A 12,557-nucleotide genomic window follows, 5' to 3' on the forward strand; every position below is an offset into this window, starting at 1 on the left:
TATCATCCTTCTTCAAAATGGTACGGAATTTACGGATCATGGCTTCCCAAAAGCACAACTGTGCTTTAGGTGCTTGTACCTTCACAGATGGAATGACAAAATTACAGATGGACCATTTCCATCTACGATTTCAGTGGCTATTTTTACAACTTCGATTTTTTTTGGCTAAATTTATAAGGTAATTAGTGTTTTTGACTAAATTTGTAATTTTTTCTAAATAAAACGGAGCCGTTATTGATTGTCAAAAGGGTAGAAAATAAAAAATTAGGATAAAAGGTTAGTGTTATAAGAAAACAATTTGTTTTTTTGGGATAAATAAGGAATTTTTATTTCATTATTAGATATGATTGATTGTAGATTTGTAGTACTTTAAAAGTAAATCGGGAATTTTGGAGTCAATGATCGATTTTCTACACCCGTAGAGTAGTAGTCGTTAAACTGAATCGCATCGCTACAACTCATCGTCAGTCCATCGTCTTCTTCATCTTGCTCTACATTATATTATGGCGGAAATTTCGAAGCTTTAAACCCAAAACCTCATCTCCCATGGCTAAACCCCTGTTGAAATCTCGCACGATCCTCGAACCTTTTGCACAATTCAACGCATCGTCATCATCAATTCGATCTCTAGCTCTTTTTTCCACATCTCCTTCCGAAACCCTAATATACGTCGGCACTGTCTCCGGTAAACTCCTCCTACTCTCTCTTCATCATCCCAGTTCCAATTCTAGTAATAGTCATAACCAAGAGAGTAGTAGTAACAATGAGAACAGAGATAACGATGATCAAATTAAATTTGTTCGGCATATGTCGATAAGCGACTGTGCAGTAGAATCAATACATGTATTTGGTGAAATTGAGAAGATTTTAGTTGTTTCCGACGGGTTTATACATTTTGTTGATTTAGAATTAGTTAAACCTGTGAAAAAGATCGGTGCTCTGAAAGATGTTAGTTTTGTTGCTAGGAGGTTGAGGAGTAAAGGAAATGAGGGTTTCACAAAGTTAACCGTGGGAGGTGGAGCAGATGCAAGTGGTGGCTCGAGTTTCTTGCAGAGATTAGGTGGTGGTGGTGGTGGTAGGTTAAATGGTGGTGTTGTGAATGATTTACCTATTGATGATAACTGTGTTTTTGCTGCTGCTGTTGGGAAGAAACTGATTTTAGTGGGGCTTGTTGGTAGGAGTAATGAGAGTTATGATAGTGTTGCAGGTACTCTTGTGACCATGAAAGAGATTCAATGTGTTGATTTAGTTAAAGAGATGGTCTGGATTGATGATTCCATTGTTGTGGGTAGTTCAAGTGGTTATTATTTGTGTTCATGTGTTACAGGTCAATGTGGTTTGATCTTTTCATTGCCAGACATGAGTACACCATGTCTTAAGGTTTTAAAAAAAGAGTATAAAGTTCTTATGCTTGTTGACAATGTTGGGATTATTATTGACTCTCAAGGGCAACCAGTGGGTGGAAGTTTGGTCTTTCATGGATCTCCAGATGGTATAGGGGAGATGGGCACAAGTGTCATTTCTCTTCACAATGGAAAAATGGAGCTGTATCTTAAAAAAACAGGGAAATGTGTTCAGAAGATTGTGTTTTCAGTAGAAGGAACTGGTCAACGTGTCATAGCAGATGATGAAGATGAAACTGGCAAGGTGGTGGTTGTAGCAACATCATCCAAGGTAATTTGCTACTTGAAAGTACCCTCTGAAGAACAAATTAAGGTTTTTTTGAGAAAGAAGGATTTCAAGGAGGCTATTTCTTTGGTTGAGGAGCTTCATGATGATGGTGAAATAACAAAGGAAGCAATGTCATTTGTTCATGCTCAAGTGGGATTCTTGTTAATGTTTGACTTGCATTTTGAAGAAGCAGTTGACCATTTTCTATTATCAGAAACCATGCAGCCTTCTGAGATTTTTCCATTCATCATGCCAGATCCAAATCGTTGGTCATTGCTGGTATGCTTACATATATTTAATTAATAATTGATATATTTTCATTGATAAAAAATAATATTACTGAAATTAAAGTTGTTTTTCAGGTACCTAGGAATCGTTATTGGGGTTTACACCCTCCACCTGCCCCTTTGGAAACTGTTATTGACAATGGATTGATAGCTATTCAAAGAGCTATTTTTCTTAAAAAAGCAGGTTTGGAGACAGCTGTAGATGATGATTTCCTTTTGAATCCTCCAAATAGAGACGATTTAATGGACTCTGCTATAAAAAACTTAATCAGGTTTATATACTCTTGACTCTTATTAACTTATTTGTTTCAAGAAATTTATTTCTTCAATTTTATCACAACAAATTCAGACCAACAATTTCAACTGTTCTTATTTTACCCTTTTCTTTAACTTTATAGGTACTTAAAGGCTTCACGTGAGAAAGAGCTGACATCATCTGTGAAGGAGGGAGTTGACACGTTATTAATGTATCTTTATAGAGCTCTGAATTTAGTTGATGAAATGGAAAGTCTTGCTTCTTCTGAAAACTGGTGCATAGTGGTATGGGTTTAATTAATTTATTCACAATTGAGAAAAGATAATTAATAAAAATGTAATTAAACTAAGTAGTTTTAATGGGCAATGCAGGAAGAGTTGGAAACTTTACTGAATGAGTCAGGGCATTTAAGGACACTTGCTTTTCTTTGTGAAAGCAAAGGGATGAGTTCTAAGGCTCTTGCCATTTGGAGAATATTGGCAAGAAACTATTCATCCGGATTTTGGAAGGACCAAACACGGATAAATGAAACAAGTGGGGAAGGTGTAAACATTATATCTGGTAAAGAGACTGCAGCAACTGAAGCTTCAAGGATTCTTGAAGAATTATCTGATAAAGATCTCATTCTGCAACATCTTGGATGGGTATGCTTTTAAACAATCAATCTCTCTTTTCTTTTTGAATTAAAGTTTACATTTTTCTTGCTCATGGAAACTTCTTTTTTTTTATTTTTTTATTTTTTTATTTTTTATAAATTAGATTGCAGATATTAACCAGGTGCTTGCTGTTCGAGTATTGACATCTGAAAAAAGGAGTCATCAGCTTCCACCAAGTGATGTAATTGCTGCAATTGACACGAAAAAAACTGAAATTCTTCAAAGGTAATGAGATTTTCTGCTTTTGAATGTGTAAAATATTGTTGGTTCTGATCTTTTTTGATGTTGCAGATATCTGCAATGGTTGATTGAAGAACAAGACTCTGATGATCCTCAGTTTCATACATCATATGCTCTTTTACTCACCAAATCAGCACTTGAAAGTTATGAAACAGAAATTTCATCTGAAGCTGGAACCTCAAAGCAGATTAATGGTTTGGAGCCTGAAAAGCAATCCATATTCCAAAATCCTGTGAGAGAGAGACTGCAATTCTTCTTACAGTCTTCAGATCTGTATGACCCTGAAGAAGTTCTTGATTTGATACAAGAATCAGAATTATGGTTGGAAAAGGTCTGTTATAACTGTGTATAATACTAAGATCAAAAAGGAATTGTTTCAGTTTATGTGGTAGAAACTTTGTATCATGGACATGGACATGGTTTTAAAAATATGTTTTCTTGTTCTTTTTTTTGCAGGCTATTCTTTATCGAAAACTAGGGCAAGAAACATTGGTGCTCCAGATCCTAGCTGTGTAAGTTTTTTCACTAACTTTAAAAACTTTTTTCACAATTTCTTAAGCTCACAATTTATATATTAAAAAATGTTCAGAAAATTGGAGGACAATGATGCTGCTGAACACTATTGTGCTGAAATTGGAAGACCAGATGCTTATATGCAGTTGGTCCCCTCTCTCTCTATCTCTCTCTCTCTCTCTCTCTCACACACACACACAGATGTTGGAAAACGTTCATTTTTATATTTTTTTTTTCTGGATTTATGATTTCAGGTTGCTTGATATTTATCTAAACCCAACAGATGGGAAGAAACCCATGTTCAAAGCTGCTGTTAGGCTTCTCCATAATCATGGAGAATCTCTTGATCCTCTGCAAGTTCTTGAGGTATTAAAACGAAAGTAAAAAGTAAAAAAGTTAACTATAAATCTTACCAAAAGGTCTCAAAAGTTGTAGGTTTTAATTTGCAGAGATTATCCCCAAATATGCCCTTACAGCTTGCTTCCGATACAATATTAAGAATGCTAAGAGCTCGTCTTCATCATCATTATCAAGGACAAGTAGGTTCTTTGCAAATTACCCATCTTTCTTGAAAAAGATAACTGCTTTTCAAATTGGAAAATATATATATTTATAACTTGTGCAAAGTTTTTAACTTGTTAGATTCTTCATAATATGTCACGGGCTGTTGGGCTTGATGCAAATTTAGCAAGATTGGAGGAAAGATCACGACACGTACAAATTAATGATGAAAGTTTATGTGATTCTTGTCACGCAAGACTTGGAACAAAGTTATTTGCAATGTATCCAGATGACACCATTGTTTGCTACAAGGTGTGTATTCTTTCTTCTCATAAACTCAAAAAGTTTGACCACATTGTTGACCCCAACTTAATGTTTTTACTTTTATTGTCTGTAGTGCTTCAGACGGCAGGGTGAGTCGACATCTGTAACAGGTCGGGATTTTACGAATGATCCGGTGTTTAAACCCGGGTGGCTTGTTATTGATTGATGGTTAATTATTATATACATGACATAAAGAGTTCAAATCCATACAAAATGGATGATGTTATTTAGTTTTACACTGATGTAAGAGCCCAATTTTTGTATGTTGTTATAAAAGATATGTAAAGCATTCGCTGTAATCATGTAAATGAATGGAGGATTTCATGTTTTTTTTTGAAGAGATTTTGTTAGAGAGGAGTACGATTGCAAATGATTGTTTTGGTATTTTGTCGATTATATAATTTATACAAAGTTTGATTGTCGATAACAATGATGATGACTAGTATTTTCCAATTTGTTTTACTTTGTTAGACATGTGTTTTTAGTTTTTGTATTGATTATTTTTATGTTATTGTCTAGCAAATACTTGAAAGTTCAAATACTCATTGATAATAATAAAATAAAACGAGGGGTAAATTGCAATCTATATCTATCTTTCTAGGATACGTTGAAATTGTAATCTATCCTTAATTGTCAAACTCGTAACGTACGAGGTTCAAATTGGTTAAATCTCTAAGTGTAGAGGTATGTTTGAAAATTTAGTTCTTCTCTATCATTCCGCCACTCTGCTACAAGGGCGCAGTAGCTCTGCTTCTCTCTCGTGCAAGACTTGGTCCTCCGGTGACGGCGCAGCTCATTAAAAAAATAGCCTTCCGGCAGATCGCCGGATGTCTGCTACTGTGAGCGGTCGATCTCGAAGCATTCTCATTAAGGTGTGTAACTCTCTATTATCTAATACTGCCTTCGCTCTACTCCCAAAACCCCCAATTTTTCAATGCTCACATTGCTTCAATACTTCATCATCTTCCAATCGTAAATGTGATTATCTTGAGGATTTCTCACCTTTAAAGAATTTAAATAGTGAAGACGCTGTTATAAGTCCGAATGAGAGGCGTAGAATCATATTAGGGTTGGGGAAACTGATAAAAAAGAAGCAAGGTTTTGTCTTGAAGAAATTTTCTCGTGATTTTCGCCCGTTTTTGTTAGTAAAGATCATGACACAGTTTGAAAACAGACATGGCGCGTTTGCATTTTTCAAATTCGTGTTCAGGGAGGAGTCGGATAGAATAGTCAAGTCGTGTTGCGTTGCATGCCATGTGTTGGCTATGCATGGTTTCAGGATTAGAGCACAGGATGTGTTATCATGGATGATAAGAAGAATTGGAGTCTCTAGAGGTCAAGATTTGATGGAATTTATGTGGAGAGGACATTTTGGTTATGAGTCAGATTTTTCAGTTCTGGATTCACTTATGCGTGCTTTCACAAATGCTGAAATGGACTCACATGCATTACAGATTTCAAGAATAATGAGAGGATTAGGAATGCAACCATGTTTGTCAGCACTTTCAATTCTCTTTAAATTGTTACTTAGAATAGGTGATTACGGAAGTGTTTGGAAGTTATTCAGAGATATGATCAGAAAAGGGCCTTTTCCTTCAAACATCGCATTCAATGTAATGATCCATGGGTTCTGTAGGAAAGGTCAAGTTCAAACTGGAGAGAGCTTGTTACACTTAATGAGTAAGTTTCAATGTGAACCAGATGTTTATACATATAACATTTTGATCAACGCATACTGCATCCATGGAAGAACATCAGATGTTTGGAGTTGGGTTGACTTAATGGTCAAAAGGGGTTGTACTCCAAACACTGCCACTTTCAGTACAATCATCAATGCCTTGAGCAAAGAGGGAAAAATTAAGGAAGCAAGAGACATATTTGATGAAATGCAAGAAAACGGTGTGTCTCCAAATACTATTGTTTACAATGCATTAATGGATGGTTTTGTGAAAGCTAAAGAAATTGATAAGGCAACTGATCTTTTTGAGGATATGAAGAACAATCATATCAAAGCAGATGGTGTGACATATAACATATTGGTTTCAGGATACCATAAATATGAAAGAGTCGAAAATTTAGATAATTCATTAAGTTATCTAAATCGATCCATGTGTGGTCCACTTTCAGATTACTCATGGCCAGATGTAACAGTAGCAATATTGTGTTCAGAAGGAAGAACAGATGAAGCCACTAAACATCTAGAAGACATGCTCAAAGAGGGTTTACCCCTTTCTGTAATTGCTTTCAATTCTATTATCTGTGCTTATAGCAAAAAAGGATTAGAAACAAAGGCATTCGATGCATACCATATGATGATGAAATATGGTTTAACCCCCTCATCTTCCACATGTAATTCCTTGCTCATGTGTTTATCAAGAAATGGAAAACTTCTAGAAGCCGAGGAGCTTATGCATTATATGATACAGAATCAGTTTCCAGTCAATAAAGTGGCATTCACTGTAATTATAGATGGGTACTTCAAGATTGGGGATGTGATGGGTGCTCAAAGATTATGGGCATTTATGAAAAGTAAAAGTATATCCCCAGATACTGTTGCATTTTCTGCTTACATTGATGGATTATCTAAATCTGGTCTTGTTGAAGAGGCGTATAATGTGTTCTTACAAATGAAAAACAAAGGGGTTTTCCCAAATAATTTCACTTACAATTCTTTAATTGCTGGATTTTGTAATGTTGGGAGATTAAACGAGGCGTTAAAGTTGGAAAAAGAGATGATACAAATGGATCTTATTCCTGATCTTTTCACTATCAATATTCTTATCAACGGGTATTGTAAACAGGGTAGAATGAAGTATGCTCTTGACACTTATACAGACATGCATCGGTTTAATTTAGTACCCGATATTGTTACTTACAACACTTTGTTAAGTGGATACTGCAAGGCGTTTGACATGGATACTGCAGATAATCTTGTATACAAAATGTACACCAGTGGGTGGGACCCGGATATAACCACTTACAACATTCGGATCCACGGGTTTTTTGTTACTCGAAAAATGAAAAAAGCTGTATTGGTGCTCAATCAACTTCTTTCATCTGGAATTGTTCCAAATACAATCACTTATAACACAATGCTGAATGCTGTTTGCAGTGATATACATAATGATGCTATGATCTTGACTGCAAAACTGCTGAAAATGGCTTTTGTTCCCAATATTGTGACAACAAATTTGTTGTTGTCACATTTGCGTAAGCAAAGGTTGCCACAAATGGCTTTGAAGTGGGTGGAGGATTTGAAGGAATTGTGTCTTGAATTTGATGAAGTGACTTATAAGATTTTGGAAAGAGCTGATTGTGATGTTAAAGAAAGAGGTGATCAGGGTGTAGAAGAAGATGCTGTTTATATATCTGAAGAAGGGTTTTTTATTGATTTTTTTATGCACCTTACTTATGACTATTTGTGTAGAAATAAGTTTTATAGTTCTAGAAGAATGATCAAAAGTGGATCTGGTAGGTCTTGTAATATTGAACAACCAATGTTGGAAGTTAACAAGTGAATGGGAATCGAAGAGAAAGATTATATTTATAAACAAGCGATGAAATTGTTCATCAAAATTCGAGTTTGATGATCTGCTCAGCTTCAGAGAGATCTTGATATCAGGTATCTCGAAACAAACATATTTAGAAAAAATCAGACGCTTTGTTATTATATTTATTATAGAATCTGCTTTTCTTATTATGTGATTTTGACCTAAAATTTGCAGGGGTGATTGAGGAGATGAGTCAGACATACAGATCAAAATTGAAGTCATTTAACAAATTTCATAAAGGTTTGATTACTACTCTTCCCACTGATGCCCAAAATGAAAAAAAAAAAAAAATAATCTCTAAACATTATTATATATTATGCAAGAAAGTAACCATGATATGTGTTTTAAGACACTTTAGCTCTATGCATTATCATAAACCCTTTCTTACTAACTCCCCCAACATGTTCACTCAGCTTAGCCAACTGAGCCAATCTCCTCTTGGATGAATCCGAGACTTCCCCCATCTTTGACTTTTCAGTCAACTCCCCTGGTTCATCATCACCAACCTCATAACTTTTATTTGATGGGCTTCCTTCAGTTGAAACATCCAAAATCTGCTTCAAAGACTCCACCACTTGACTCATTTTAGGTCGATCTTTTGCACTCTTTAGCAAACAACTATCTGCTAGCTTTGCAATTTTTCTAGCGTCTGTGAGGGAGTATCGAGCTTCAAGGCGTGGGTCTATGATTATCCCAAACTTTTTACTGTCGATTGGATATCGTCTTACAAAATCTATCAGTTTCTGGTCTTCTTTTGGTCGGCTTCTTTCTAATGAACGCCTTCCTGTTAGGATCTCGTATAGAACAATCCCAAAGCTCCACACATCGCTTTTTGCTGTTAGATGACCCGTTTCGATGTAGTCCGGAGCTGCATAACCATGTGTACCCATAACCTAAAAAATCATCACGCTCGGCTTGAGTTATTTATGGTTTAAAATAAGGCCCAATTTTTGTCCTATTCACATAATAAACAAAACCAGAAAGAAGATGTGACTTGTGAGTGTACTCACAGCGGTTGAGACATGTGTGTTACCCTCAGTTGGGCCTTCTCTAGCAAGCCCGAAATCTGAGAGCTTCGGGTTGAAATCTTCATCTAATAAAATATTGGACGTCTTAAAATCACGAAATATCACCTGCGAACCATTTACAAAGTAAAATAAAATATGTGGATTTATGATTATCTTTTTATTTGGAGAAAGAAAAGAAAATAAAATCAAAATACCTGAGCTTCTAATTCTTCATGCAGATAAGCAAGTCCTTGCGCTGCTCCAAGCATAATTTGTAATCTTCTTTGCCATGGAAGAGGATCGTGAGATTTTCTGAAGAGATGATCTTCTAAGCTTTTATTCGGCATGAACTCATAAACCAACAGGCGTTGGATCCCTCGTTCACCATCCATGGCGCAGTATCCAATTAGTTTGACCAAATTCGGGTGGTCAACTACACCAAGAAATTGTACTTCAGCTACCCATTGTTTGTGACCCTGCATCCCAGATAAAGAAAGAATGTACTTTCAATCATTCGTAATGTACATCTTGTAATGCACAGTGTGTGAAAAGGAAAAAAATAGTGATTATTGCTTCAATACCCTTTTGTACATAATTCGACCACATGTTACGCAGTACAATTATCAATGCACAGTACATGCATGAATCATGAGACATGTGGGTTGGATCAATGAACAAATCACAATCATCAATCAGATCGATTACTATTTCAAGTTTATATGGCTTCCAACTATAGTGAAATGTCAATATCAATGACAAATCAAATTGGTACAATAAGACGAAACGGGTAAAATTGCTACTTCTATATAAAGAGCAATCACTTTTTTCACAAAACTTTTTGATGCTATACATACAAAAAAGGAGCTTTTCATTAACTTATTTATATTTATGTGACCCATCAAATTGGGCTACCTACAATTGGCTGAATATAAAAAAAAACTATGTACGAGAGCTTATAAAATTAACAGTTTTCTCACTTTCCCACAATAAAAATAGAGAGCTTCTCAAAATCAAGTTAAAACTAAAATTTTAGAAAAAGCACTGCGGATTACCTGAAAATATAAATATAGCTGATACAAAACTAGATGATTAGCTAACTCAAATATATAAAAGAATATAGAAGATACAGGTTTTTTTAATATTTATTTTATAAAAATTAATAAATATATTGGAGACAACTGTCTTTTAAAAAAAAAACTCGATAAAACTCGCACAACAAGATAGTCGAGGCATGCTAAACATACCATTGGTATGGTATTGTCTATCAACAATGAAAATAAAATAAGTAATCTGATTATGTTTCAGAAACATATGTTAATAATTTTACTTTTTATTATATGGTAGGTTTGAAGTTTGATTTATTTTAGATTTAAGTAAAATTTCAAAGTTTAATGAAACATAAATAGTATAAAAATTAGAAAATATAAATAAATATATAATAGAAGGAAATTATAAACCAAATAAAAATACACATGATTATGAAATCCCTAACCCTAAATCAGGGATTTCTTTGTGGAAGGATAATAAATTAAAGTATACCTGAAAACCATCTTGGTTGAGTTTTTTAATAGCAACCACAATGGGATCACCTTTGGCATCAATAGGCTTGATTGTTCCTTTATAAACACATCCAAATCCACCTTCCCCAATCTTTCTTAATCTCGTGAAGTCGTTAGTCGCATGTCTAAGTTCCGGATATGTAAAAACCCTCAACTTCTCAGCTTTTTCCTCGTATAATTCAATGATGCCACGTGGCGAATTTGTGGATCCTGAGGATTTTGTGACTCGATCCTTACATGATGACACGTCCTCTGATAGGCTTAAATTGGTTTCCGCTTTTAGTATAGGTGCTGATCTTTGACTTCTGCTTCTGGTTTTATCTTTGAAATAGTGGAAACATTTCATCTTGTTCTTGAAAGCTTTTTGTACATACACTACACCAAAAATGTTTTGAAAACTAAGTTCGAATTGTTGTTCTTTTGGTTTAAATATAGCTAACGAATGGCTATGGATAACAAATCTGCAAATTTAAGATGGGGAAATGGTTAAAATGGCAGGTTTCCGAGAAAAGTCGACAGCTTTCTCTAATGGTTTTTCATAAAGATTCAAGATTAGGAAAAAACAAAGAAAACCAAGCAAAACCCACAAGAGGTTTCAATCAAAGTTGACAAGTTTTAATTAGCAATTTCCAAATTCAAAGTGGCAAAATCACACAAGATTTGAGAAGAACAAGAAAACCCATAGAGAGACGTTATCTTTGATCAAAAAGTCACGAGATATATAGATGCATACTTCAATGAAAGGTGACAGATTTTATTTACAAAATCGAAATATAAGGTTGGATATACACAAGAAACGTATAATTTTGAAGCGATGAAGAGAGATTTTGAGACAAGAATACAAAAATAACTACAGAAAATGACCCAAGTAGTAACGACAAGAAACAAGAACCCCCAATGGAGAGAGAGAGAGAGAGAGAGATAGAGAGAGAGAGTACCTTGAATGGAATTGGAACGAAATAGATAAAGATTGAATCAACGAGAGTATCCTGTTGAATATGTTTTCAGAGCTTCACTTTGCTTTGGTGGTTGGTTCAACAACTTGAATATGTAATAAATGTCCAACCAAATCCAAGATTTCAACGTATATATAAAATATTTTTCTTTATCTCCAAGAAAGATTTTTGTAGCGTTCACCTATTCTTTACTCCCTCCTTTTTGGATGCTTGTGATGGTAGAATCACTTCACTTAAAATAATAAAAGTAAATTGAGAAAATGGTCCTTATAATTTTATGAAACGAATGGAGATTTCTCTAATTTCGCGACATCGGACCATTAACCAATTAAATATATTTTTTTTTTCTTTAGACATCATTGTCTATATATAAAAATTGTTTTGTTTCTTCGAAAATTTGGTTCGAATCCACATATGAATCTATTGTATATAATTCTTATGGAAGCTAATTCACATAGGAATCGAAGTACATTTACAGTTGAGTATAAATTTACTACGACTAATACAAGTGAATTCATTTACAAATAAATTTACTACGATTAATAAAAGTGAATTCATTTAAATTCACATGTAAATGCTCGGGAGTTGTTACAAAAATCGGATGTGATGGTCATTTAAATGTGAATTAATATGTGTAAAATGTAGGAAATTATAGGGTTTATGATGGAGATCTGGATACCAACTTGGATTGTGAGAACATTTTCCGAACTGATATTTTTACCATATGCCTGTGTTACAAGAAATTCAGCCTAAGATAATCCAAGTGGAGACTTACGATTCTAGACACAAAAATCGTAAGCCAATTTGCTAGAGAAATTATGTGAGAACTTGATGAAAACGAGAGCTAAAATTCGTAACCTTCTTCTTAGAAGGAAGAACCGTTTATATATTAAACGAGATTAGACTTTTATTAGGGTTTTATTCGTAAGCCAATTTGTTGCCCCTAGACCTCGCCAAAGGGGCGCTGCCCCTTTGGAAACCTCGGACCTAGGGGCGTTGCCGCCGGACCCCCGACTAGTCGTCGAACCACCTTCTA

At 34.8% G+C, this 12,557-nt stretch overlaps 3 protein-coding genes across 9 annotated transcripts; 2 read left to right on the top strand and 1 right to left on the bottom strand.

Moving 5' to 3' along the window:
• The first annotated feature begins 328 nt into the window (after nucleotides 1–328).
• Nucleotides 329–9,584, top strand: LOC111898615 (vacuolar sorting protein 3). Of its 6 annotated transcripts, none has more exons than XM_042901006.1 (16): nucleotides 331–1,207; nucleotides 1,328–1,950; nucleotides 2,034–2,230; nucleotides 2,357–2,498; nucleotides 2,586–2,858; nucleotides 2,974–3,095; nucleotides 3,162–3,441; nucleotides 3,567–3,622; nucleotides 3,700–3,768; nucleotides 3,878–3,989; nucleotides 4,073–4,162; nucleotides 4,266–4,436; nucleotides 4,522–5,320; nucleotides 7,924–8,070; nucleotides 8,174–8,239; nucleotides 9,246–9,584. In XM_042901006.1, the coding sequence occupies exons 1-13, from the start codon at nucleotides 547–549 to the stop codon at nucleotides 4,612–4,614; spliced, it is 2,889 nt and encodes a 962-aa protein (XP_042756940.1). In that variant the 5' UTR covers nucleotides 331–546; the 3' UTR covers nucleotides 4,615–5,320; nucleotides 7,924–8,070; nucleotides 8,174–8,239; nucleotides 9,246–9,584. The 6 variants fall into 6 exon arrangements, with proteins under 6 accessions (XP_042756941.1, XP_023750290.1, XP_042756940.1 ...); XM_052770286.1 differs by having other exon boundaries at nucleotides 334–685; XM_023894528.3 differs by having other exon boundaries at nucleotides 547–685; nucleotides 966–1,950.
• LOC111898469 (pentatricopeptide repeat-containing protein At1g12620) lies at nucleotides 5,276–7,966 on the top strand. The gene has a single exon (XM_023894376.1). The coding sequence runs from the start codon at nucleotides 5,276–5,278 to the stop codon at nucleotides 7,964–7,966; it is 2,691 nt and encodes an 896-aa protein (XP_023750144.1).
• LOC111898602 (probable serine/threonine-protein kinase PBL19) lies at nucleotides 8,291–11,655 on the bottom strand. Of its 2 annotated transcripts, none has more exons than XM_023894506.2 (5): nucleotides 11,504–11,655; nucleotides 10,546–10,940; nucleotides 9,222–9,482; nucleotides 9,010–9,132; nucleotides 8,291–8,892 (listed from the first exon to the last, which is right to left on the bottom strand). In XM_023894506.2, the coding sequence occupies exons 2-5, from the start codon at nucleotides 10,909–10,911 to the stop codon at nucleotides 8,344–8,346; spliced, it is 1,299 nt and encodes a 432-aa protein (XP_023750274.1). In that variant the 5' UTR covers nucleotides 10,912–10,940; nucleotides 11,504–11,655; the 3' UTR covers nucleotides 8,291–8,343. The 2 variants fall into 2 exon arrangements, with proteins under 2 accessions (XP_023750274.1, XP_023750269.1); XM_023894501.3 differs by having other exon boundaries at nucleotides 10,546–11,026; nucleotides 11,504–11,653.
• Between the last annotated feature and the right edge of the window lie 902 nt (nucleotides 11,656–12,557).

This window comes from Lactuca sativa, chromosome 4 (assembly GCF_002870075.4).
Source record: "Lactuca sativa cultivar Salinas chromosome 4, Lsat_Salinas_v11, whole genome shotgun sequence".
NCBI classification, from domain to species: Eukaryota; Viridiplantae; Streptophyta; class Magnoliopsida; order Asterales; family Asteraceae; genus Lactuca; species Lactuca sativa.

What these genes read in the sequence shown, in the direction of transcription:
- LOC111898615 (XM_023894516.3), top strand. Translation starts at nt 547, where the DNA reads ATGGCTAAACCCCTGTTGAAATCTCGCACGATCCTCGAACCTTTTGCA. An exon ending in CAGAATTATGGTTGGAAAAG is followed by an intron (nt 3,442 to 3,566) that starts GTCTGTTATAAC and finishes TTTTTTTTGCAG; the next exon opens with GCTATTCTTTATCGAAAACT. An exon ending in ACACCATTGTTTGCTACAAG is followed by an intron (nt 4,437 to 4,521) that starts GTGTGTATTCTT and finishes TATTGTCTGTAG; the next exon opens with TGCTTCAGACGGCAGGGTGA.
- LOC111898469 (XM_023894376.1), top strand. Translation starts at nt 5,276, where the DNA reads ATGTCTGCTACTGTGAGCGGTCGATCTCGAAGCATTCTCATTAAGGTG.
- LOC111898602 (XM_023894506.2), bottom strand. Translation starts at nt 10,911, where the DNA reads ATGAAATGTTTCCACTATTTCAAAGATAAAACCAGAAGCAGAAGTCAA. An exon ending in TCAACCAAGATGGTTTTCAG is followed by an intron (nt 9,483 to 10,545) that starts GTATACTTTAAT and finishes TCTGGGATGCAG; the next exon opens with GGTCACAAACAATGGGTAGC. An exon ending in ACACACATGTCTCAACCGCT is followed by an intron (nt 8,893 to 9,009) that starts GTGAGTACACTC and finishes ATGATTTTTTAG; the next exon opens with GTTATGGGTACACATGGTTA.